We start from the raw sequence: 24,841 nt of genomic DNA, 5'->3' as shown, positions 1-24,841 counted from the left end.
GTAAAGGAGGCCCGGGGTTTGAACCGCGGACCTCCCATGTGGTAGACAGACGGCCTATCCACTGGTCCAAGTCTGCTTCCCACAAGAGATTCACTTTAAATTAAAAGATACCAGGAGACTGAAAGTGAACAGGTCGAGTAAATATTCCATTCCATGCTATCACAGTAAGCAAAAGAGAGTGAGGGTGGTTATACTAATATCAGACAAAATACACTTTCATCAAAAACTGTTAAGAGGGACAAAAAGAAGAACACTTTATATTGATAAAAGGGTCAATTCATCAAGATAACAATTATAAACCAATCTGCTTCTGGTAACCTCTAATTCACCTTCTGTTCCTGGGAATTTGTCTATTTTAGATATTTCATGTAATTGGATCGTATCATTTGTGTTCTTTCGTGTCTGCCTTATTTCACATAGCAGAACATTCTCAAGGTTTAACCACATTGTAACATATATCAGAACTTAATTCCTTTTTCCTGCTACATAATATTCCATTGTGTGTTATAGACCACGTTTTTAAAGTATATTTACTTATTTTCCCGTCCCCTCCCTGCCCCCGCCCTGCTGTTTTTGCTGTGTCCATTTGCTGCATGATCTTCTGTATCTATTTCTCTTTTTTGTCTTCTCTTCTCGTCTTTCTCCTCTAGGATTCACCTGGATTCCATCCTGGGGACCTCTGATGGGGAGAGAGGTTCCCTGTCAATTGCGCCACCTCAGTTCCTGGTCTCTGCTGCGCTTCACCTTGACTCTCCCCTTGTCTCTCTTGTGCTGCGTCACCATCTTGCTGCGTGACTCACTTGTGCGGGCACTGGCTCGCCACGCGGGCACTCTCGCCTGCACTCGGCTCACCGTGCCCGCTGAGCAGGCACGCTTTCTCTTTTTTTTTTCTTCTTTTTTTACCAGGAGGCCCTGGGGATTGAACCCGGCTCCTCCCATGTGGTAGCCGGAAGCCCTATCACCTGAGCCACATCCGCTTCCCTATATACCACATTTTGTTGACCCATTCATTTGTGGATGGCACCTCGGTTTATTCCACCTCTGGGCTCTTGGGAATAATGCTGCTCTGATCCTTCTCGTACCAGCACCGTCAGATCCTTTTTACTGCTTTATCACACTCTCCCCAGGACCTCGTGACCTTGGCTTCCCACCGTGCACACCTGCAAACCTTCTTCTGCAGATGTCCGTCAGGGCTCTGGAGGCACGTGGCACGTGGACCTTTGCCCACATGCTCCCCGAGTCAGAATTGCCAAGGAGTTCACATTCCCCACAGCAGCCCTTAGTCAACAACTAACTGGGGCAGTTCGACTCAAGTGCAGCAGAACCTGGGGCCTCCTGAGGCCCCGGTGTCTACACGGCCCCGGCAGGAACCGGCCCGAGATTGCCCCCTGGCCTGACTTTTTCCTCTTCCCAGCCCTGCCTCCCTCTCTCTGGGAACACGTCTTTAGCAAGTCGCCACATGCATCCTGATCTCGGGATCTGCCTCTGGGAAACCTACCCTGAGATCCTTTACCTGGGGCCAAAACCCTGAGGCTGTCCTGGCCCCTCTCTCACTCCACACGTAATCAATGACGTCAGCTCCATCTTCAAATTGTCTCCGAAAGTCAGATTACTTTTTGTTACCACCCAAGTCCAGGCGCCATCTGCTCTCGCCTGGACTAGTGCAGTAGCCCTTTCGCAGGTTTTCCGGCATCTACCCCTGTGTCGATCTCGTGGCACCCAGTAGTCAGAGGGCTCCAAGCAGAGATAAAGAACGAGTAGAGGGGGAAACGGACTTTGGCCCAGTGGTTAGGGCGTCCGTCTACCATATGGGAGGTCCGCGGTTCAAACCCCGGGCCTCCTCGACCCGTGTGGAGCTGGCCATGTGCAGCGCTGATGCGCGCAAGGAGTGCCGTGCCACGCAAGGGTGTCCCCCACGTGGGGGAGCCCCACGCGCAAGGAGTGCGCCCGTGAGGAAAGCCGCCCAGCGTGAAAAGAAAGTGCAGCCTGCCCAGGAATGGCGCCGCCCACACTTCCCGTGCCGCTGACGACAACAGAAGCGGACAAAGAAACAAGACGCAGCAAACAGACACAGAGAACAGACAACCAGGGGAGGGGGGAAATTAAATAAATAAATAAATCTTTAAAAAAAAAAAAAAGAACGAGTAGAGGGAAGTGGATGTGGCTCAGTGGATAGGGAGTCCACCTACCACATGGGAGGTCCGCGGTTCAAACCCCGGGCCTCCCTGACCCGTGTGGAGCTGGCTCATGCGCAGTGCTGATGCGCGCAAGGAGTGCCCTGCCACGCAGGGGTGTCCCCCGCGTAGGGGAGCCCCACGCGCAAGGAGTGCGCCCCGTAAGGAGAGCCGCCCAGCCTGAAAGAAAGTGCAGCCTGCCCAGGAATGGCGCCGCACACACGGAGAGCTGACACAGCAAGATGATGCAACAAAGAGAGACACAGATTCCCAGTGCCCTTGACAAGAATCCAAGTGGACACAGAAGAACACACAGCAAATGGACACAGAGAGCAGACAACAGGGGGAAAGGGGAGAGAAATAAATAAAAAATAAATCTTAAAAAAAAAAAAAAGAACCAGTAGAGAGAAGCGGATGTGGCTCAGGCAACTGGGTTTGGATCCCGGGGCCTCCTAAAGAAGACAATGAGCTGATGCAACAGGCAGGTGCGGTGAGCTGACCCAAACAAGATGACACAACAAGAGACACGGGGAGGAAAAACATAATGAGAGACCCAATAAAGCAGGGCGTGGAGGCGGCTCAAGCGATTAGGCACCTCCCTCCTGCATCTGAGGTCCCAGGTTCGGTTCCCAGTGCCTCCTAAAGAAACAAGGAAGATGAACAGACACAGGAAGTGCAAACAACGAGGGAGTGGGGAGAGAAAAATAAATGGAATGAATCTTAAAGAAGAGAAAAAAAGAACCAGTAGAAGCTGGTATACAGCACCAACAATCGCCAACACTGAGCACTTGCCCCCATGCCGGGCAGTGGGCTAAGCCCTTCTCCTTCATGTTCCAGTGCTCCGTGCCCATCTAGGAAGTGCCTGCTTTGTATCGGGCACTCGGACCCGCCCTGGGAGAAGGTGCTACACAGGAGGACATACGTGTCCCCTTTGAGCCGACATTCCGGTTGGGGAAATGACAATTAGCGAGTGAAACTACAGCTGAAGTCTTCCATTACAGATGGCTGTTAAGTGCTACAAAGACAATAAACAGGGCGACGTGGTGGCACCGAAGAGGCACCTTTCAATGAGGGAGGGCTTCCTGGAGGAGGTGATCTCAAAGCTGAAAGCAGGAGGCCGGGGGGCGTAGTTATGGGGAGGAGTTAGATGGCGAGCATTTCAGGACAAGCCCTGAGGCCAGTGAGCTAGGGGCAGTAGGGAGGTGGGACGAGGACGTTTGGTGACCGGAAGTCCCGTGATTTTAAACACCATCGAAACACTGAGGACTCCCAATGGCAAGTCTCCAGCTTGGAATTCTCCTTGCGAGCTGCAGAGGGGACTTTGGTTTTCACGGCGAGGAAGGCGGGAGCCGTGGAGGGTTCTGAGAAGAGGAGGGGGGAGCCTCAGATGTAAGGATCCTTTGGCTGGTGTGGGAGGTCAGACTTGGGGCGGGGACCACATACTGTCCCAACGAAGGGGCTGAACCTGCGTAGGGCTGAAGACCTGGAGAGCAGGGGGAGGCTTGAGGAGGTATGTGGAGGCAGAGCTAGCAGGGCTGGGAGGACGTAAATCAAAGGATGGAGGTGGGGAGCAGATGTGGCTCAAGTAGTTGGGCACCCGCCTCCCACATGGGAGGTCCCAGATTCAGTTTCCGGTGCCTCCTAAAAAAAAACTGAGAAAGACAACAAGCTGACACAATGGGCTGGCACAACGAGGAGACACAATGAGAACTACAACAAGCAGGGAGCAGATGTGGCTCAAGCCACTGGGTGCCTCCCTCCCACCTGGGAGGTCCTGGGTTTCGGTTACCAGTGCCTCCTAAAAGATGAGCAAGACACAGAGAGCAGACAACGAGTGCAAAACAACAGGGTGGGGGGTGGAATTAAAAATAAATATGGGAAGCGGACTTGGCCCAGTGGTTCGGGCATCTGTCTACCACATGGGAGGTCCACGGTTCAAACCCGGGGCCTCCTTGTCCCGTGTGCAGCTGGCCCATGCGCAGTGCTGATGCGCGCAAGGAGTGCCGTGCCACGCAGGGGTGTCCCCCGCATAGGGGAGCCCCACACGCAAGGAGTGTGCCCCATAAGGAGAGCCGCCCAGCGCGAAAGAAAGTGCAGCCTGCCCAGGAATGGTGCTGCACACACGGAGAGCTGACACAACAAAGATGACCCAACAAAAAGATACACAGATTCCCATGCCTCTGAAAACAACAGAAGCGGACAAAGAAGAACACACAGCAAATAGACACAGAGAACAGACAACTGGGGTGGGTGGGTGGGAGAAATAAATTTAAAAAATAAATCTTAAAAATAAATAAATAAAAAGGATGGAGGCGAGGAAGAGTCAGTCCCAGGGTAGCAGATAAATGCTTCTGGAGTCAGGGAGCCCTGGTCTCAGACGCCTCTCTGCCCCTCAGCAGCTGGCCCCTCCTTTGTCCGAATTTCAGCAACAGCAAATGGGGAGAACACCAGAAGCAGGCTGTGTAGCAGACTGGGAGTACTGAAAAAAAAAAACTACGGGAAAATTACAACGAATGTAACTTAGGGGTGATAGTTAACAGCAATATTGTAAAATGTTGCAGCAATGGTGAGATTATTTTCAATACTAAGAAACAATATAGAGGGTAAATGGGATTTTTCCTTTTGGGGTAATGTAAAAGCTCTAAAATCGACTGAGGTGATGGCAGCACAACTCTGTGATGAAAACGAGAGCCTCTGAGTATACACTCTGGATGGACTGTACAAAGCATGGGGCTGTACAATCGAGGAAATCCAGTGGCGGACGATGGACCGTGGTTAACAGGATATGAGAATGTTCTTTCATGAATGGTAATATGGAATACTAATACAGGGTGGTAATAATCAGATGGGGTGGGGGGAAATACACCAAAGCTAAGATATGGGCCGTAGTTAGCAGTAACAGTTTTAGACCACGCTTCTTTATGGTTTGTAACAAATGTTGCTCAACAAAGCCAGGTGGTGATGGGGAGATGGATGGGAGCCCTGTACGAGGACATGCTTGTTTGTTTTATAAGTTCATAAATTTGAGGAGTGGATGTGGCTCAAGCAGTTGGGCTCCCATCTGCCATATGGGAGGTCCAGGGTGTCCTGGAAAAGGCAAGCTGGCCCACATGGAGGGCTGGCACAGCAAGATGACGCAACGAAGAGAAACACAGAGGAGAGACAATAAGAGACACTGCAGATCAGGGAGCTGAGGCGGTGCAAGAGAGTGATCGCCTCTCTCCTACTCTGGAGGGTCCCAGGACCGGTTCCCAGGGCCGCCTAATGAGCATACAGAGAGACGGAGAAGAACACGCAGCAGACAAAAATCTTTTTTAAAAAAATTACCGATTTTACTCTATCTTTACTGTTTACGTATGTTCCTGTATGAATGATATACTTGAATGAAATTTAATTTTTTTAAAAAAGTGGCTGTTTAAGAAAACATTCCCAGAGAGGAGCCTGCCAGGCCAGAAGGTGCGGAAGTGCCAGCGGCCAGCAGGGGCAGTGGTGAGCCCCTCCCGGGCAGCAGGCCGCGGCCGGTGGCAGAGCCGGGCTGCGGCTCTGCTGGGCCAGGCCGTGGGGCAGCAGGCCTGGGGACACGTGTCCAGGCCGTGTGACCGAGGAGGCGGACAGGCCACCGCTGTCTCCTGGGGTAACCCAAGCTGCCCGAATGGCAGAAGTCCAGCAGGCACGGGCCAGCGGCCACGTGATTTCTGCCTGCGCTCCCTCCCGCTGGGAGGAGCCCCCCACCTACCCCCCCAGCCCGGAGGATCCCAGGGGAGTCGGGGCTGGAAAGAACCCCCCCGCCACCCCCCACTGACACGCCAGGCCTGGGCTCTCTGTACAATAGGCACTTTATTAGCTGTTGGAATTGCACTTACACACACGGGCGTGCAGACGGGAGACGGGGAGGGGGGTGGCAGGCCCAGGAACCGGGAGACCCCCAATTCTTCCCTTCCTGGGGCTCCCGGAACAACGAGCAGACACAAGAACCAGAGGGCCCCGGGACCTCGCCACGGGTGGGACAAGGAACACCGGGCCCCTGCGGTCGACACGTTTGGCCAAAGGACCCTGGGAGGGGAGGTGGCTGGGCAGGGGGCCCTGCCCCCGACGCTGTCCCATGGGTGGCTCCCCTTTCTTTTCTCTCTTACAAAGGGAGCTGTGTCACCAGCTGGCAGAGGGAGAGAAACTGGACCCAAGATCTGCCCGCGTGCACCCAGCACCCATCAGGAAAAGCTCTTAGCCTTCTTCTTCCAGCGGCCCTCCCTCCCCTCATCTGCCACGGACGCACCCCCATTTCGCTCCTCGGTGGCCCCCCCTCAGCTGGAAATGGGAAAAAAAAAAGTGAATAGGACTTAATGCAATTCTGAGCTATTTAAGAAAATAAGTGCATCTGGCGCCTCTTGAGCCAGCAGCTGGGAAGGGGTTCGGCCTGAGGAGAGGAAACCAGTCAGCGGGAACCCCCAGCTCCTCAGATGCCAACTTGGTCCCCCCCCAAGAGACGGGCGGGCACCCCCCCACCCCGAGGGCACCCCAGCCCGGGCAGTGAGGGCATCCAGAGCAGCTCCCCGGCACCGGGGGACACCGAGGTGGACAGCTGGTGGTGACCGGGTGCCGGGGACCGGTGGGGACAGAGGGCAGTGACCCAGCTGCAGAGCCCCCCCCTGGAGGGAGGCTTTCGGGGAGGGGGGGGAGCCCTTTCACGACTCTTCCACCTTCTTGTTCGTTTTGTTCAAGAGCTTCTTGAGCGTGGAAGACATGAAGTACGGCCTCTCGGCCGAGCCATCGTTGCGCTCCAGGTCCTCCACTGCGGAGAGAGGCCCCAGAGCAGGTGATGTGAGTGGGGGGAGGCCGCCTCCCCCAGGCCGGGGAGCCCCCCCCCCGGGGGACGGGCGGTGCGAGGCCTCAGAGGGTTAGGAAGCGAGACACGGCAGGGAGGGTAAGGGGTGGACTGTCATAGGCTCACACACTCCTCCGCTCCCCAGGCAAGGGGGGCCCCCACGAGCAGCGCACCCCTCCTCGGCCCAGAGACAGGAAACGAGGAGGCCGGCCCGGACGCCCCCGAGTCTCAGGAACAGGGGGTGGGGGCGCCCAAGCCCTCTCCTCCCCCCTCTGCTCTACTCGTCAACGCCCTCCTCCTGTCCCTTGTCCGAACTCCCCTGCAACAGGATGCCTCTCAGCTCGGGCGACATGAAGTACGGCCGCTCCTGCGAGCCATCGTTTCTCTCCAGGTCCTCGCCTGGGCTCCCCCCAGGCACCGGAGGTGGGGGAGGAATGGGGGGGGTTGGGAAGGGCAAGAGGGGAGGCGGGGGGGGGGGGAGAACGGGGAAGCCAGCAGGCACAGAGGAGAGGAAAAGAGAGAGAAAAAGACAAAAAAAAAAAAGGCAGAGGGAGAGACCAGAGTTAGTGGCAGCCTCAGATCCCCCCCACTGCACCCCCTGCGGAAGTCAGACACCCCAAAGCCAAGTGGGGCAGAGCCGTCCAGCAGCAGCCCGGGAGCCGGGGCGGGTGAGAGGACGTAGGCGCCGCAGGTGCAGGGATTTGGGGGCAAGCAGTGAGGGGACTCTGTGGCCCCGTACGAGGGAGAGCAGGGGCAAAGGACACTCACAGAAGCAGAGAAACAGCGTGTCCACGCACATCCCGTAGACGCTGAAGAAGCCGTGGGCGATCAGGTAGGAGCCCACGATCACCGTCTGCGGGAGGCGAGATGAGCCGGCTGGGACGGCCCAGCCCTGCCCCTCGAGCTGGGGTCCCGTCACGCCCCGGGGCCCCACCGCACCTGCACCCGCGCACGGGCCCGGCGGCCACGCGGCTCCCCTGGCTCCCGGCCCCAGGACCTTTGCATGTGCGGTCGCCCCGGCCTAGGCCAGCGGACGCCTCCCCGTCCTTCCGCCTCCGGCTGCCACAGCGAATGACCAGGGACCGCCTGCTCTGGCAAGCTGCCTCTGACACTCAGACCCTGCCTGTCTCAATGTTCCTCCTGCCTCTTAGCCTCGCAAGGTCGGTCCCCAGCCACGCTGTGGGCTTGTCCGGTTCGACGGCTAAATCTTTAGCCATTCGGAACTTGGTAGGCGCCTGGTAAACCCGTTGACCGAAGGTAAGTGGACCTTCGAGAGTAAATAACGTGCCCACCGTTACTCGTCTTAGAACTGGCAAGGAGGGGAACAGAGAAAAAATCCAGGCCGCCCCCTCCAAGGCCTGACACTCGCCCCCCCTTATCTCCACTCACCTCCTCCCTCTGCTCTGTCTCCCCTTCACACACCCCGGCCACCCTGGCCACTGGCTGCCCCTGGCACAGCCCCACTGCACATGTTCTCTCTCCCAGGCCGTCACCCCCATCTCCTTCGGATTCCAGACCCAACGTTACTTCCATGGCGAAGCCACCTGGACCACCAGACCCCCAGGTCCTCCATTCCCAAACCCTTCCTGTCCCCCGGGGCACTCACCAGCTTGCCATCGTGTACTTAAGTCATACGAGTATTTGCCCGCGGTCTGTTCCCCTCCCCGGAGAGAAGCCCAGCCACCCGCCCCATCCCCAAGAGCCTGGGACAGCGTATGTGCTCAATAAATGTTTGCAGACCGAATACATCTCTGTCCAGCCAAAGGAGGCCAAGCCAGCCCCGTACCTCCTGCTGCCCAGACCCCCGCCCGTGCCCATGTCCCGTACCAGTATCGGGACCCAGTAGTAATTGAGGGACGGTGCTGTGTCCTGCACAATCTTGATGCGGTGGGTGAAGAAGAAGAAAGCCAAGATCCCTGGAGGGGAGAAGAAAGCAAGGGAAGCGGATGTGGCTCAATGGATAGGGCGTCCGCCTACCACATGGGAGGTCCGTGGTTCAAACCCCGGGCCTCCTTGACCCGTGTGGAGCTGGTCCATGCGCAGTGCTGATACGCGCAAGGAGTACCCTGCCACGCAGGGGTGTCCCCCGTGTAGGGGAGCCCCACGCACAAGGAGTGCGCCCCATAAGGAGAGCCACCCAGAGCGAAAGAAAGTGCAGCCTGCCCAGGAATGGCGCCGCCCACACGGAGAGCTGACACAAGATGATGCAACAAAAAAGAGACACAGATTCCTGGTACTGCAGACAAGAATACAAATGTACACAGAAGAACACACAGCGAATGGACACAGAGAGCAGACAATGGGGAGAGAAATAAATAAAAATAAATAAATCTTAAAAAAAAAAAAGAAGAAGGGGTCTCAGGAAGCAGATTTGGCTCAACAGACAGGGCATCTGCCTACCACACGGGAGGTCCAGGGTTCAAACCCAGGGCCTCCTTGACCCGTGTGGAGCTGGCCCACGCGCAGTGCTGATGTGTGCAAGGAGTGCCCTGCCACGCGGGGGTGTCCCCCACGTAGGGGAGCCCCATGAGCCGCCCCACGTGAAAAAAGCACAGCCTGCCCAGGAGTGGCGCCGCACACACGGAGAGCTGACGCAGCAAGATGACACAGCAAAAAGAGACACAGATTCCGGGTGCCGCTGACATAAGCAGACACAGAAGAACACACAGCGAATGGACACAGAGAGCAGACAATGGGGAGGGGGGGAACGGGGAAGGGGAAAGAAATAAATCAAAAATAAATCTTTAAAAGAAAAAAGGAAGAAAGCAAGATGGCTACAGGTCTGGCCAAAGGAAGTAGCCCCCCGCCCCCCCAAAAAAAAACCCAACTCCCCCAGGTGGGAGATGCCCATCTCAGAAGACACAGGGGCCGCCCCCAGTAGGCCGCCGCCCGCCGACCCGCGCGGGGCGCCCGGCACTCACCCACGCTCCCCACCACCAGAAGTTTGCCCAGCAGGAAGAGAAAGTCGGTCACTTTGTCCAGGACGGCCACTCTGCGGGGGACAGCAAGGGGCGGAGAGTAAGCGCCGCCTCAGGGGCTCCGCACAGGAGGGGGGCGGCTTGGGGGGGGGGTCGCCTGACCTGATGATGTTCCTCATGAGCAAAAAGAAGGCGTTCCGCGCCGACGTGCAGAAGTTGGTGCCATAGATGGCGATCTGGAGGGGGCGAGGGGGAGGGGGGAGATCAGGTCTGCGGGCTGGGGAGGGGGCGCTGGGGAGTGGGGAGATCGGGCCTGCGGGCTGGGGAGGGGGGAGATCAGGCCTGCGGGCTGGGGAGGGGGCGCTGGGGAGGGGGGAGATCAGGCCTGTGGGCTGGGGAGGGGGGAGATCAGGCCTGCGGGCTGCGGAGGGGGCGCTGGGGAGGGGGAGATCAGGCCTGCGGGCTGGGGAGGGGGCGCTGGGGAGGGGGGAGATCAGGCCTGCGGCCTGGGGAGGGGGCAATGGGGAGGGGGCAGATCGGGCCTGCGGGCTGGGGAGGGGGCGCTGGGGAGGGGGAAGATCGGGCCTGCGGGCTGGGGAGGGGGGAGATCAGGCCTGCGGGCTGGGGAGGGGGTGCTGGAGAGGGGGGAGATCAGGCCTGCGGGCTGGGGAGGGGGCGCTGGGGAGGGGGGAGATCAGGCCTGCGGGCTGGGGAGGAGGCGGTGGGGAGGGGGGAGATCAGGCCTGCGGGCTAGGGAGGGGGCGAGGGGAGGGGGGAGATCAGGCCTGCGGGCTGGGGAGGGGGCACTGGGGAGGGGGGAGGGAGAGCAGGCCTGCGGGCTGCGGAGGGGGCGCTGGGGAGGGGGAGATCAGGCCTGCGGGCTGGGGAGGGGGCGCTGGGGAGGGGGGAGATCAGGCCTGCGGGCTGGGGAGGGGGCAATGGGGAGGGGGCAGATCGGGCCTGCGGGCTGGGGAGGGGGCGCTGGGGAGGGGGAAGATCGGGCCTGCGGGCTGGGGAGGGGGGAGATCAGGCCTGCAGGCTGGGGAGGGGGTGCTGGAGAGGGGGGAGATCAGGCCTGCGGGCTGGGGAGGGGGCGCTGGGGAGGGGGGAGATCAGGCCTGCGGGCTGGGGAGGAGGCGGTGGGGAGGGGGGAGATCAGGCCTGCGGGCTAGGGAGGGGGCGAGGGGAGGGGGGAGATCAGGCCTGCGGGCTGGGGAGGGGGCACTGGGGAGGGGGGAGGGAGAGCAGGCCTGCGGGCTGGGGAGGGGGCGCTGGGGAGGGGGGAGATCAGCCTGTGGGCTGGGGGGGGGCGCTGGGGCCGGGGCTGGGGGGGTCCCAGGCCCACCCACCATGATGTAGGCATTCCTGTTGAGGAATTTGATGAATTTCTCCAGGCACCAGAAGCAGCATTTCAGGCAGGCCAGGAGGAACTTGGCAAACTTGTTGTCGGCAGCTGGGGAAGGAGGGTGGGATGGGGGCAGCGGTTGAGGGGAGACCCCCCCCCAGGCGGCCGAGAGTCCAGGCCTCCCAAAGCCACCCCCTCCCAGAGAGGCGGGGAGCTCGAGCCACGACCCCCCCGGAGGAAGAGATCTGGCCTCAAGCCCAAGTAGGAATGAATGAGGCCCATGAGCCCCGCCTCCAAGACAGGAACCAATCACAATGTGCTCTGCTCCTCTAGCCCCGCCTCCGGAGCCTCCTGCCCAGCCCAGCCCCACAGCCCCGCCTCTCGCTTGAAAAAAATAAAAAGCCTCAGCCACGCCCCTAGGGGCACACAACCAATAGCGGCTCAGGCTTCACGGCCCCACCCTCTGAGGCGTAAGGATTCTGATAGGCTCTCCCAGCCCCGCCTCCATTACAGGAACCAATGAGCCAAGCCTCCCCCGCGGAGGCGGGGCCGCCGCCTTGGCCACACCTCCTCTCCCAGCGAGAGCCAATCCCAGCCAGCCCTTCGGCCGCGCCCCCCCCCAGCAGGAGCCAATGGCAGCGCGCGGGCGGGCCACACCTTTCAGGCGCTGGTCCAGGTACTCGAGCAGCACGCGGATGACCTGGACGATGGCGAGGATGAGGGCGCCGAAGGCCAGCGAGCCCGTGTGGTACCTGCGGGCGGAGGGCGCGGGGTCAGCGGCCCCGCAGGGCCTCCTGGAGCCCCGGCCCCGCGCCCCGAGCCCCCCGGGTCTCACCGCAGTGCCCGGCCGAAGGCGGAGAAGAGCGGGAAGGCGGGCATGTCGTCCGGCTTGCGCATGGCCCAGTAGTAGGAGGCGAAGGCGCCGGCCAGCGTCACCTGGCCCAGCGCCAGCACGAAATTGGCCAGCCAGAAAAACATGAAGACGTTGAAGATCTGCAGGCCCAGCAGCGCCCGGTGGTAGCCCGACTCGCCGCCGTAGAAGGCAAACTGGCAGTGGGCGCCCGGGCACAGGCGGGACTCGTTGGAGGTGGCGAAGGTCTGGGGGAAGGACAGCGCAGAGCCGGGTCAGGACACGGGTGGGTGGGTCACGGGCGAGGACAGGAGTCGGGGGGAGGGGGTTAGGTCAGGCAATTGGGGGTTCGGGAGAGGGGCTGGTGCAAGGGGCTCTAGAAGCCGCGACTAGGAATCCCACAGGTCCCGGGGGGTCCCTGAGGCAGGGCCACCACTCCTGGGGATGAGGCACAGAGGAGCGGTCTTGGGGGCACAGGTCAGTCTGAGGACCACGGGGTCGGCACAAGGACCCGCCGCGCCCTGGAGAGGGGCTTGTAAAAGGCGAGGCGGGGCTTCTAGAAGCACGGCCGGGCTATCAGCAAAGAACTGAAGGCGAGGGGGAAAGGGATGGGGGTTCAGCATCCGGGGTGGGGGACCTGCTGTGGTGTCAAGGGACGGGAAATAAATGAAATGAGAGAAGGAAAAAATGAAAGGAAAGGAAACGAAAAGTGAAATGAAAAAGGAAATAAATGAAGAGAAAGGAAAAGAATAGAAAAGAGAAGAAAACAATAGAAAAGAGAAGAGAAAAAGAAAAAGAAAAAAGAAAAGAAAAGATATTTTTACAAGGAAAAGAAAAGAGGCTATGGCCATGAGAAGTGGGCGGGGGGCCAGGGAAGGGGTGGCCTCCCATCTGTGCCCCACACCTAGCACAGGGCATACGGTAGATGCCAAATGTGCGTCAAATGCGCCCCCAGGGGGGGAATGAGAGGTTTTGAAATCACCCGGCGACCACCCGGGGATGGCCACCCCTGCTCCAGGGCCACCCCACCTCAGGATTGCAGGTCTTTCCGGCCACCGGGCAGGCCGTGTCATTGAAGATCTTGTAGATGGCTTCGTTGGAAGTGGACAGGAACCTGGAGGCTCGTTAAGGAACCCAGGGGCGGGGAGCGTGGGGGCGGGGGGCTCAGGGGCGCGTGTGCCAGGTTCCCGCCCTGCCCCCGGCCGTGGGGCAAACCCCGGGGTGAAGGACGGGGACCCACGTGCCGGTGGATACACGGCGGTGCTGGCCCAGTAGGCGATGCAGAGGCACAGTAGGAAGAACGTGACGAGCGGGTACAGCAGGGAGCACATGACGTAGCCCACGGCCCTGGGGAGGGACCGGGGGGGGGGTGTCAGGGCCACAGCAGCCCCCGGAGCGGGGCCCGGCCAGCCCCCGCACCCCGGCCCCCACACCTGCTGGCCTCCTTGATGAGCGCGATGGCGATGAGAATCCTCTTCCGGAGAAAGATGAGCAGCAAGATAATGACCACCTCGAGGATGCTGAGGATGATCACTGCAGGGGGCGGCGGAGGGCTGAGCTCACCCTCCCCGGGCCCCTTGCCCCCTCCCGGGCCCCCGGGGACCACTCACTGAAGGCCATCCAGGTCTGCCGCAAGTGCAGGTACACGCGGAGGTCCGTCTGGAAGCCAAGGTCCACCAGCGAGATGTCGGAGCCGGCCTCGCCGCGCAGGCGCGCGTACTCCATGTAGCAGTGAAATATTCCTGCACGCGGGGAGGCCTTCCTCAGCCTCGTGGAAGCAGCCATGGCCACTCCCACGGGACGGAAGCAAGCCCAGGCTGAGCACGGCTGCCTCCGCCTCAGGCCCTTTGCACTTGTCCTTCCCCCACTGCCTAGCTTGGTCTCTTCTCATGGCTGGGTGCCTCACCGGGGCTTAGAAAATGGCTCTGGGACACCAAGTGGGAGGGAGAAAGGAAAAACGGAATATAACGGGGAGCAGTAGGGTTTCTCAGCATTCCCCTGCTCGAAGAAAACCACAAAGAGCAGTTAAAGGAAAAAGACTTTTTTTGAGCATCACCTCTGAATTCTACCAGCCTGAGCAAACCGGGGAGCTCCCGCTCTCTTAACCACCCACTGCCTCATGCTCGCTGAGCCTCCCAACCAGTAAATACTAATTATGTCCATTTTATAGATAGAAACTGAGGCACCGGGAGGGTGGACTCGCTTGCCCCACGTCATGGGGCGAGGATGAGGCTGAGCCATCAGTTTGAACCCCCAGCTCTTCTGGGGCCAGAGTGGGCCTCCGTACCCGCTGTTTCGGCAGCCCGCTGGGGAGTGGTTTTTGCTGTGGCTAATATACAAATCCCACCCGGGTTAGGAAGGCTATGGAGAGCCCCACAGCAGGCCTCACCAGGGCTGACTCGACCCGCTCCCCTCTGTATGGGCACTGAGGTTGCTTCCCAGCTGACTTGACTAGCTCCCCTCTGGATGGGCACTGAGGTTGCTTCCCGGCCAACTCAGCCTGCTCCCCTCTGGATGGGCACTGAGGTTGCTTCCTGGCTGACTCAACCCGCTCCCCTCTGGATGGGCACTGAGGTTGCTTCTTGGTTGACTCGATCTGTTCCCCTCTGGATGGGCACTGAGGTTGCTTCCCGGCCGACTCAACCCACTCCCTTCTGGATGGGTGCTGGGGTTGCTTCCTGGATGACTCAGCCCGCTCTCCTCTGGATGGGCATTGAGGTTGCTTCCTGGATGACTCAGTCCGCTCCCCTCTGGATGGGCACTGAGGTTGCTTCCTGGCCTACTCGACCTGCTCCCCTCTGGATGGGCACTGAGGTTGCTTCCTGGCTGACTCGACCCACTCCCCTTTGGATGGGCACTGAGGTTGCTTCCCAGCTGACTCGACCCGCTCCCATGTGGATGGGCACTGGGGTTGCTTCCCGGCCAACTCAGCCTGCTCCCCTTTGGATGGGCACTGGGGTTGCTTCCCGGCTGACTCAACCCGCTCCCCTCTGGATGGGCACTGAGGTTGCTTCCCAGCCGACTCGACCTGCTCCCCTTTGGATGGGCACTGAGGTTGCTTCCCGGCTGACTCGACCCGCTCCCCTCTGGATGGGTGCTGGGGTTGCTTCCTGGTGTCTGCTCTTGGCCGAGACGCCCGTCTTCGCCAAGACACCAAGTAAAAGGCGCCGGAGGACTGAGGGCACAGCTGTCCAGGGCGGCTGGAGGTTAAAGGGTAGGGGCAGCCCCCGGGCAGGAGCGGGGCCGGGGGACACTCACCGTAGCCCAGCACCAGAATGACCAGGACGATCATCACCCAGACCATAATCCCGGCCAGGAAGCGCAGCAGGACGATGAAGAGGAGGCTCACTGCCATGGCGATGACCAGGCCGCTGAGGGACGACAAGGCTGTGGGTCCGGGCTCCCGCCAGGCCCCGGGCGCCCCCTGAGGACCCCCCCCCGGCCCTCCCCACTTACATGACAATCCAGTACCAGGACACGGTGTAATCTTCAAACACCCGCATGGCCAGCTGCCGCGCCTCCAGCACCCCGTTAGCCATCCTGGGGGCAGGGCAGGGCTCAGGTCAGAGCCCCCCGGGCGGGACCGGGCCACCCCCCACCCCCAAAGCCCGCCGGCCGCGGGCCTCACTTGGCGCCTTCCACCAGCTCCGTGATGTTCTTCCGGTGGCCGTGGCCGTCCTCGTAGGTGGTCTCGTTGCCCACCATGAGGACCCCCTTGCGGGCATGGATGGCGGGGAAGCATCGCCGGGCCACTGCGCGGGACGGACCGTCAGGCCCCGCCCCCTCCCGAGGCCACGCCCCTCACTGGGCCCTCCTCTCCCCGAGGCCATGCCCCACCCGAGGCCCCTCCCTAGGTTCCGCCCCCTCAGGCCACGCCCCTCAATGAGGCCCCACCCTGTCCGAGGCTGCACCCCTCCCTGGGGCCCTCCTCTCCCAGAGGCCCCGCCCCACCCGGGGCCACGCCCCTCTCCAAGGCCACAGCTCTCCCTGGGGCCCTTCTCTCCCTGAGGCCCCGCCCCACCCGGGGCCACGCCCCTCCCTGGGGCCCGTCCTCTCCCGGAGGCCCCGCCCCACCTGGGGCCACGCCCCTCTCCAAGGCCACAGCTCTCCCTGGGGCCCTTCTCTCCCCGAGGCCCCGCCCCACCCGGGGCCACGCCCCTCCCTGGGGCCCATCTTCTCCCGGAGGCCCCACCCCACCCGGGGCCACGCCCCTCCCTGGAGCCGTCCTCTCCCGGAGGCCCCACCCCACCCGGGGCCACGCCCCTCTCCAAGGCCACAGCTCTCCCTGGGGCCCTTCTCTCCCCGAGGCCCCGCCCCACCCGGGGCCACGCCCCTCCCTGGGGCCGTCCTCTCCCGGAGGCCCCGCCCCACCCGGGGCCACGCCCCTCTCCAAGGCCACAGCTCTCCCTGGGGCCCTTCTCTCCCCGAGGCCCCGCCCCACCCGGGGCCACGCCCCTCCCTGGGACCCGTCCTCTCCCGGAGGCCCCGCCCCACCCGGGGCCACGCCCCTCTCCAAGGCCACAGCTCTCCCTGGGGCCCTTCTCTCCCCGAGGCCCCGCCCCATCCGGGGCCACGCCCCTCCCTGGGGCCCGTCCTCTCCCGGAGGCCCCGCCCCACCCGGGGCCACGCCCCTCTCCAAGGCCACAGCTCTCCCTGGGGCCCTTCTCTCCCCGAGGCCCCGCCCCACCCGGGGCCACGCCCCTCCCTGGGGCCGTCCTCTCCCGGAGGCCCCGCCCCACCCGGGGCCCCGCCCCTCTGAGGCCACGCCCCTCTCCGAGACCACGCCCCCTCCTTTGGGCCCTCCTCTCCCTGAGGCCCCTCCTCTCCACGAGGCCCCGCCCCTCCCGAGGCCCCTCCCCTCCCGAGGTCCCGCCCCCCGGAACCCCCCCCCCCCCCCGACTCACGGGGCGTGCTGGGGATGAGGACAGCGGGGCAGTCGCCATCCCGGAGCACCTCGGCCACACCCTGCGGGGAGAGAGGGACGGGGCTGGGGTCCGCCAGGCCGGGCCCCGCCCCCACCTGTGCACCTGGGCGGCGCCCGCTCACCTTGCTGGGCTGGAACCCCGGCCCGCAGAACTGCTTGTAGTAGGCAAAGTCCTGCGAGCTGCTGTGCGCGTTCAGGTAGGTGAGGTAGCGGTCGGGGCATTTCTCCACGCAGATCTGGGGAGAGGCGGGGTCAGCGCGGACCCCGCCCCCTCCGCCAGGCCCCCCCAGGCCAGCGGGGTCGCCCCATGTCCACCAGGCAGAGAGGAAGCACCCCTGGGGTGGGGGGAAAGGGTCCTGGTGACAGAATGGGGAACAGGTAAGGGGGGAGGGGAGGGGGCAGTTACCTGGGGGGTGGGACACTGGAATTCCAACAGGACCAGGGGGCTGGCGCACTTCACGATGTTGAAATAAAACAGGTAAGGCTTGTCCCTGGAGTTGGGGGGTAAAAGGGATGGAAGCGCTCAGAACCCGCTCTCCAGCACCCTACGAAAATACCTTCATGAAAATGAAGCAGCAGGGCTCCAAAGCCAAGCGCTATTCTGAGCCGTGTGTGTGTGGTGGCTCGTCTAACCCCATTGGAGAGTTGTGGAAAGACGAGCAAGGCCCAGAGAAGTCGAGACGCTCGGCCCAGGTCACACAGCCCGGAAGTCGGAGGAGTGGGATTGAACTCACTCTGTAACCTCACCCTGTGCTCGCCGCCCCACATCAGATCTGACTTGGCCTCCTCTCCGTCTCTCCCTTAAAATGTGAGCCACTGGAGAACGAGGACACTTAACATGTTTCCCTTTGTGCACGGGTTCCCCAAGGCTGGGCATCGTGGAAACGTCATGAATAGTTGTTGACTGGACTTTACGGATAACTAGTGGATGGACGGATGGAAGGAAGGAAAGGAAGGAGGGAGGGAGGGAGGGAGGGAGGGAGGGAGGGAGGGAGGGAGGGAGGAAGGAAGGAAGGAAGGAAGGAAGGAAGGAAGGAAGGAAGGAAGGAAGGAAGGAAGGAAGGAAGGAAGGAAGGTGCATGGATGGATGGAAGGATGGATGGATGGAAGGATGGATGGAAGGAAGGATGGATGGATGGAAGAAAGGATGGATGGAAGGAAGGATCGATGGATGGAAAGATGGATGGATGGATGGAAAGATGGATGGAAGGAAGGAAGGAAGGATGGATGGATGGAAGGATGGATGGATGGAAGGATGGATGGAAGGAAGGATGGATGGATGGAAGGATGGATGGAAGGAAGGATCGATGGATGGAAAGATGGATGGATGGAAAGATGGATGAAAGGAAGGAAGGAAGGATGGATGGATGGAAGGATGAATGGATGGAAGGATGGATGGAAGGATGGATGGATGGAAAGATGGATGGAAGGAAGGAAGGAAGGAAGGAAGGAAGGAAGGAAGGAAGGAAGGAAGGAAGGAAGGAAGATGCATGGATGGATGGAAGGAAGGAAGGATGGATGGAAGGATGAATGGATGGATGGATGGATGGGTGGATGGATGGATGGAAGGATGGAAGGAAGGATGGATGGATGGAAGGAAGGATGGATGGATGGAAGGAAGGATGGATTAAAGGAAGGATGGGTGGATGGATGGACTGACAGAAGGACGGATGGATGGATGGAAGGAAGGAAGGACGGATGGACAGAAGGAAGGATGGATGGATGGATGGATGGAAGGGAGGATGGATGGATGATGGGTGAATGGATGGATGGGTGGATGGAAGGAAGGATGGATGATGGATGGAAGGATGGATGGACGGACAGAAGGAAGGATGGATGGGTGGATGGAAGGATGGAGGAAACCTAGTCCCTCCTCCCCAGCGCCCATGAAGCCCTCCCACCCACGCCTGCCCAGCCCCAGGGAGCGAGACTCACGCGTTTTTCGTGCCCTTCTGCCCGCAGAACTCGCCTCGGCTATCCGTGGGGTAGATCACCTTTCGAGGGTCCCCGTGGGTCCAGGCTGCAGAGGATGCGGGGAACTGAGGGGCTGCCACTCAGCACCTGCCCCATCCGTGACCCAGTGGCTGTGGCTGCCCCCTTCTCCCCTGGAGCCCCCAGCCCTGCACTTCCCACTCACCTATGATACCCACGGCCACGTAGCCCACAATGGCCAGGAGGAGGAACACGCAGCAGATGATGTCAGTACAGCCCCTGGGGAGCAGAGGGGGCCATCAGGTGGGACCCCTGTGCCCACACACCATTACCCACATCCCTGTGTTATTTGGATACATGTTCCCAGGTGGTGGAAATCCTGTTCCAGAAGGTACATGCATCTTAAATTTTCATACCTAATGCTACACGGTCCTCCAGGGAGGCTGCAACAATATTCAGCTCACTTTTGAGGCCAAGTGCCCACTTCCCCACATCTTCACCAGCACTGGGTATTGAGATTTTTAAAGATTTAAGCTATTTTTATCATCAGAAGAGTAAACACAAACGTGGTAAAGATTAAAACCATCCAAGAGTGGATTCAATAAAGAAAAGAATCTTCTACAACCCTTCCCCAAAAGTAATCTGTCAATGAGTTCTTGTGTGGTCTTTGGGTTACTTATTAGGGACAAATATTTTCCCCAAAAAGTCTTTTTTCGGTTAACCCAAGTATGAGTATAACACACTCACTGTTCTTGGTCTCTCCACGTCACTATATAAAAGGACTCCTGTACCTTTTAACAGCTCTATATTATTACAATCTAAGGATGCACTATAATTTATCTAACTAGTCCTTATGGCAGACTGTTTGTCGGTTGGTTTTGCCATTTTTTTAAAAAGCAGCCACTTCACATCATTTTGCCCATGCCTGCCAAGATTCGTGAAAGAATTTTTCTCCTAGAATTTTAACTTTTTGAACACAGGAGGCCTATCCAAGAAATATCTGGCTCTTTCAAAATCCCCTCCAAAAGCACGGGACCAATGAGTTTCACAAGCAAAATGTGTCCCTCTCTATATTTTTTAATCTTTGCGATCATAGTTTGCGGCTGTTTAAACCAGCTTCCTTGATTGTTGAGTGAGCCCGACGTTTTTCCTTAAATCGTCTACGGTATTTCTTCGTCTATAAATTATCTGTCCCAGGCGTTTGCCTTTTTTTTTTTTTTTTTAACTCGTTTGAAAGAACTCTTTGTATAGGAAGGAAATTGGTATACAAAGGAAACGAGTTCACTCATCAGCAAATCGCAAATATTTATCACCAGTTTGTTGGAGAAGCGGGGGAGGAGTGGAGAAACAGGAGTGGGGGGCAGTTAGCAGGAGCGCCCCCCCACCCCAGGAGCCCCCGGGCCCTTACCTGTTGTAAATGGGACCTTTGAAAGTCGGGTCGTACTTCTGTGGGTTTCCTGAAAGCCGCCAAGAGAGCTGGATCAAGAGGGGGTCGGGAGGGGCCCCCCACTCCCCCAGCAGCCTCTGGGGGTGTCTGTAGCCGGGGGAAGAGGAAGATGCAGAGATTTCCAGCCTAGGGCACCCCCACGGGGCAGGCCGGGCGGGGGGGGGGGGGGAATTGTTCCCTGCTGCTAAGATCACCTGTAGCCACCCGCTGGGAAAAGGGGGTGCGCTGGCGCTGGGGGGGTGGGGGGGCCGCCGAAGAGGGAGGCAGGGAAGTGGGTTCAGTTGGGATCTAAGGGAAAGGCGGCCCCGGGAGTCCTGGGGGGACCTCGCAGCCCTTGGGGGGGGGGGGGGTTGGAGGGAGGTGAGGCGCAGCTCCAGGCCAGAACTGGGGCCAGGGGGTGCGGGCAGGTGATGGGGCGCCCCTCCAGGCCGAGATGGGCACCTCGGCCCCCCGCTTCTGGCCTCGCCTCCGGGGTGCTCCCTGCAGCCCCCACCCAGGGCTCAGCCCCGGCCCCAGGAGAAGGGCCCCGGGGTGGGGTGGGGGGCGCCTACCGTGCTTGCCATAGTAATCCTGCCGCTGGCCCCCCATGGCGGCGCCCGCCACCGAGGGAGGGACAGACCGACTGGCGGCGGCTCCTCCCGGGTAAGAGCTGGGCGGGGCGGCCCAAACCGGTCGGACAGGCCAGGAGGGGGGGAGGAGGGGGGGGAGGAGGGGGGAGGAGGAGGGGGGGGAGGAGGAGGGGGGGAGGGCGGGGCGGCAGCTGCTCCCGCCACTCACCCCACGGGCCTGATTTAGCCCGTCCCGCCCCTCGGCTTCCCCCCACCAGCCCCCCAACTCTGGGGCTTGGCCCCCGAGGACTCTGGATCGCCCCTACCCACTGGGCCACACCCCCCTAAAACACTGCGCAGCCCTGGGGTGGGCAAAGAAGACCCTCCGTCTCCAGATAGGGAAACTGAGGCACAGGGAGGTGGTCCCCAGCCCCAAGCCCCGCCTCCCCTGGAGACAACCTCCTGCAAAACTAGAACCTCGGGGCCTCAGATGTCTCACCCCAGAGTTTTAATTTGGTCTTTTTTTTTTTTCTCTTCCCAATACACTGCCAAGAGGTAAACATTGGGCGTCCACAGAAAAATCCTTGTCTCCCGCCGAGAAAATGGGTGGAAGGGGGCTGGCAGCCCCCGTGCCCTGTCCCTGCCTGGCCCCGGCCACGGCTGCAGGGCCCCCCAGGGACACCGGAGCTCGCCCTCCCTGCAGACTCACGCCATCCTCCAGCCCGAAGTTGTAGAGTGAGGATTTATTGAGCGCCTACTGGCTACCGGGTCTGGGCCGGGCACGGGGTATACAGTGCAATCAAGAGACCCAGGCCCTGCTCTTGTGACGCCCACATCCTACGGAGTGGCCCTGGGTTCAAATCCTCCTTCTGCCCTGTCTGAGCCAGAGGACACGTGGGCCAGCACCGTGCCTCAGTTTCCTCACCTGTGAAGTGGGACTAACACATGAAACCAGCCTCAAAGGACGCACGTGGGCTGTGAGGCGTATACAGTAGGGGTTTACAGTTGGCAAGGGAGGTACTGTATTGTCAGCGTGTGGTATACAGTAGGTGCGTGGGTATACAGCTGGCATGAAGTGCACAGTCAACCTGGAGGTATACAGTGGGCATGGGGTATGCAGGCGGCACGGGGCCAATCTGCTGGTGTAATCCCCATGCCGATTCTGTGCCCCCACTCTGCCCTTTCACCCCCACGCCAACTGTATGCACCCTTGTTCCTGTGCCTGCGTCTCCCAGCAGCCCTTTAAGGACAACTGTATACTTTAAAGTACAGCCTCTTGCACAGTTGGCATCACATAACTGGTGTGGGGGTGTACGATCAACAGGAGGGTCACTCAGCAGGGGTATACAGTTGTCACAGGCCTATACAGTCACTGGGGCCGCATACAGTTGGCACTCGATAATTGCAGCTCCCCCCCCTGCCCCAGCCGGACTCCCCCAGGTGGGGCCTTGGTCACTAACCCAGCTTGTCCCCAGACAAGGGCCACTTCCCCCCAAGTGACCTCGAGCCGCGGCCGCGCCTGAAGCCACAGACTTTAGCAAACAGGCGAGGCCGGAGGCGCCAAGCCGTGCCCTGGGGTGGCCAGAAGGGCCCCCCCGCAGCCCTGTGGCTCCCCGGCTCCCTGCCCACCCCCGCCCCGGCCGGCTGGTCCCACCCCACCCAGTCCAAGCCGGGCACCCGGGCCGCAGGGGCCCCTCGGGGGCACAGCCACCTTCCAAACGTCGGTCCCCAACCCGGGACTTGCCCCCAAACCTGCGCGTCTTAGTGACAGCCCTCTCCCCGCACCCCACCTGGGGGCTCACGGGCACCTCTCACTCACCCTCCCATCTGCCCGACTCGGTGATGAGCGCCCCTGGATCTCTGGGTAGAAATCGGGGGGCTCCTCTTTCTTCAGCTCACTCCGCCTTCAGAGGCCACCCGCTTCTCGCCCCTCCTCGGCCCCATCGCCCCCAGTCTGGAGGCGCGGCCACCCCGCTCCCCGACCTCACCTCCCACGGCAACCAGAGGGCGGCACTGAGCACTTGAGTCGGGTCCCGTCCCTGCTCTCCCCAACCTCCCGTCCTCTCCATATCGTTTGCCCTGGCCTCCTCCTTGTGCCTCAAACAGCACAGGGGCACAAATGCTGCCTCAGGGCCTTTGCACGTGCTGCTCTCTGCCTGCAACAACATCACTTTTCCCCGGCCACGCCCGCTAGGGCAGCGCCCCTTTCCTCTCTAGCCCAGCACCCTGTTTCTTGTCACCTCCCGAGCTTCTTGCTTATTGTCTACCCCCCTTTGACCGCTCACTGCACAAGGGCGGGGGTGCAGGTGTCTTTTCTCACCGCTGTGCCTCTTGCGGCCAGCACAGTTCCTGGCTCTTTTAAGCGTTTGTTGAGTGAATAATCACAACAGGCCACTGGTGCGCGTCTCGCTACCACTGAGATGAGATATACAAAGGCAGTGAGAGTTTTCCAAGGGCATGTAATAGAAATAAATGTGTGGATACGTGGATAAAAGTGGAATTCCCAGTGGAAAGGACTGAACCTGTCAGTAGCCCTGCCTGTGCATTTGGAAGAAAATAAACTTAATTCCCTTCCCCTCCCCCCAGCAAGATAAATTCCACATACATGAATCATGCAAATATATAAAAACCCCAAACAATTCCAAGTACGAGGGAGAAACACAGGAGACTATTTCCACTCTCTGATAGGAGGTGAGACCGGTGAGAGGAGAGATAAGGGAGCGCCAGGAAGCTTCTTGCGCCAGCCGGACTGGCAGGCTTTGCCAGCAGGGAGGGAGCACCTTAGGAAAATAGCCGAGAAGCACCTCGACCACCCCGACTCAGGGGTCCCCACCCAGCAGAGGCCACGCCTTACCGCCGGGGAAACTGAGGCCCAGGGAGAGGGAGTCGGCCAGCGGCGCGTGGCCGCTGCCGCACTCCGGGTGGAACGGAGTAAGTGGGAGCCACTGACGGCGTTTGAGCGGGAGCATGGCCGGGGCCACATCTGTGAACCGGAGTCGCCTCCGTGCAACGGCACGAAGGAGAGGGGCCCCGGGCGGCGGGTTGGCTGGGGACCCGGTGCTGTGGGCTCTCAGGAAATGATCCTGGCACCTGCTGGCTTCAGCGGGAGCACTGGTGACAGAGCGTGGGACCCAAACCCCGGGAGAGGGGGAGCTGGCCGCACCTTGGCGAGGACGCTGCCGAAAGAACCGGCAGCCGAGGCCCCCCGCCCCGCGTTGTACAACCTTTGGCCATGCCCCTCTCCCGGGAGGCTGCGGGGCTCCCTTCATTCCACGCGGTGAGCCTATCACGATGCCCGCACCGACAGATGGGGAAACTGAGGCCCGGAACGGAAAACGCCTGGGCCGGCGGCCGCGGGGGAGCTGGGCCTGGGTCCCTCAGTCGCTGCGTCCTAACTGCAGACGTAGGAACGGTGGCTGCACGCAGCCCAGGTTTATCATCTCACAGTCCCAGCGGTCAAAGGTCCACACTGGGCCCTCCCCAGGCCAAAATCACGGTGAGTGTTGTTTTCTTTGCACAAATGCCCCAGAGGAGAATCTGTTTCCCGGGCAGGGCCACAGACATTCCTTGGCTGGAGGCTCCCTTCTCCCAAGCCGGCAAATTCCATCCTTCCCAAGTCTGTCTCCGCCATCCCAGCGCCTTTTCTTTTTTAACGTTATTTTATTTATTCGTCCCCGCCCCCCACCGTCTGTTTTCGGAGGCACCAGGAACCGAACCCAGGGCCTCCCGTGTGGTAGGCGGGTGCCCAACGGCTCGGGCCCACCTCCGCTTTCCTCACCTCGTTTTCTGACTCTTCTGTCTCCCTCTTTCACTTAGAAGGTTACACTGGCCCCACCCCGGGAATCCAGGAGAACCCCACCTTGAATTTGAAATCCTGTCTG

At 60.5% G+C, this 24,841-nt stretch overlaps 1 protein-coding gene across 4 annotated transcripts in view; it reads right to left on the bottom strand.

The window, feature by feature from the left end:
- Positions 1 to 5,992: 5,992 nt before the first annotated feature.
- The window catches only part of SLC44A2 (solute carrier family 44 member 2 (CTL2 blood group)), a 37,581-nt gene continuing 18,732 nt past the window's right edge, over positions 5,993 to 24,841 (bottom strand). Inside the window, exons 1-22 of one of the 4 annotated variants that reach the window (XM_058290495.1) lie at positions 20,964 to 21,071; positions 20,374 to 20,422; positions 19,171 to 19,244; positions 18,969 to 19,053; positions 17,440 to 17,524; positions 17,156 to 17,269; positions 17,014 to 17,074; positions 15,738 to 15,861; positions 15,566 to 15,649; positions 15,368 to 15,480; positions 13,720 to 13,851; positions 13,543 to 13,642; positions 13,364 to 13,456; positions 13,139 to 13,223; positions 12,095 to 12,357; positions 11,917 to 12,011; positions 11,264 to 11,367; positions 10,077 to 10,150; positions 9,918 to 9,988; positions 8,824 to 8,912; positions 7,765 to 7,849; positions 5,993 to 7,395 (exon numbers count right to left, since the gene is read on the bottom strand). In XM_058290495.1, coding sequence (XP_058146478.1) covers positions 7,274 to 7,395; positions 7,765 to 7,849; positions 8,824 to 8,912; positions 9,918 to 9,988; positions 10,077 to 10,150; positions 11,264 to 11,367; positions 11,917 to 12,011; positions 12,095 to 12,357; positions 13,139 to 13,223; positions 13,364 to 13,456; positions 13,543 to 13,642; positions 13,720 to 13,851; positions 15,368 to 15,480; positions 15,566 to 15,649; positions 15,738 to 15,861; positions 17,014 to 17,074; positions 17,156 to 17,269; positions 17,440 to 17,524; positions 18,969 to 19,053; positions 19,171 to 19,244; positions 20,374 to 20,422; positions 20,964 to 21,000 — 2,139 coding nt within the window. In that variant the 5' untranslated portion in view covers positions 21,001 to 21,071 and the 3' untranslated portion in view covers positions 5,993 to 7,273. Of the gene's footprint in view, positions 7,396 to 7,764; positions 7,850 to 8,823; positions 8,913 to 9,917; positions 9,989 to 10,076; positions 10,151 to 11,263; positions 11,368 to 11,916; positions 12,012 to 12,094; positions 12,358 to 13,138; positions 13,224 to 13,363; positions 13,457 to 13,542; positions 13,643 to 13,719; positions 13,852 to 15,367; positions 15,481 to 15,565; positions 15,650 to 15,737; positions 15,862 to 17,013; positions 17,075 to 17,155; positions 17,270 to 17,439; positions 17,525 to 18,968; positions 19,054 to 19,170; positions 19,245 to 20,373; positions 20,423 to 20,963; positions 21,072 to 24,841 lie in introns of those variants that run through there. The other 3 variants (XM_058290497.2, XM_058290496.2, XM_058290498.2) reach the window with 3 other exon arrangements.

The sequence above is a fragment of the Dasypus novemcinctus genome, chromosome 30, assembly GCF_030445035.2.
Source record: "Dasypus novemcinctus isolate mDasNov1 chromosome 30, mDasNov1.1.hap2, whole genome shotgun sequence".
Taxonomy (NCBI): Eukaryota; Metazoa; Chordata; class Mammalia; order Cingulata; family Dasypodidae; genus Dasypus; species Dasypus novemcinctus.
Note: the sequence above shows the minus strand (reverse complement) of the source record. Positions and strands in the feature narration are given on the sequence as shown.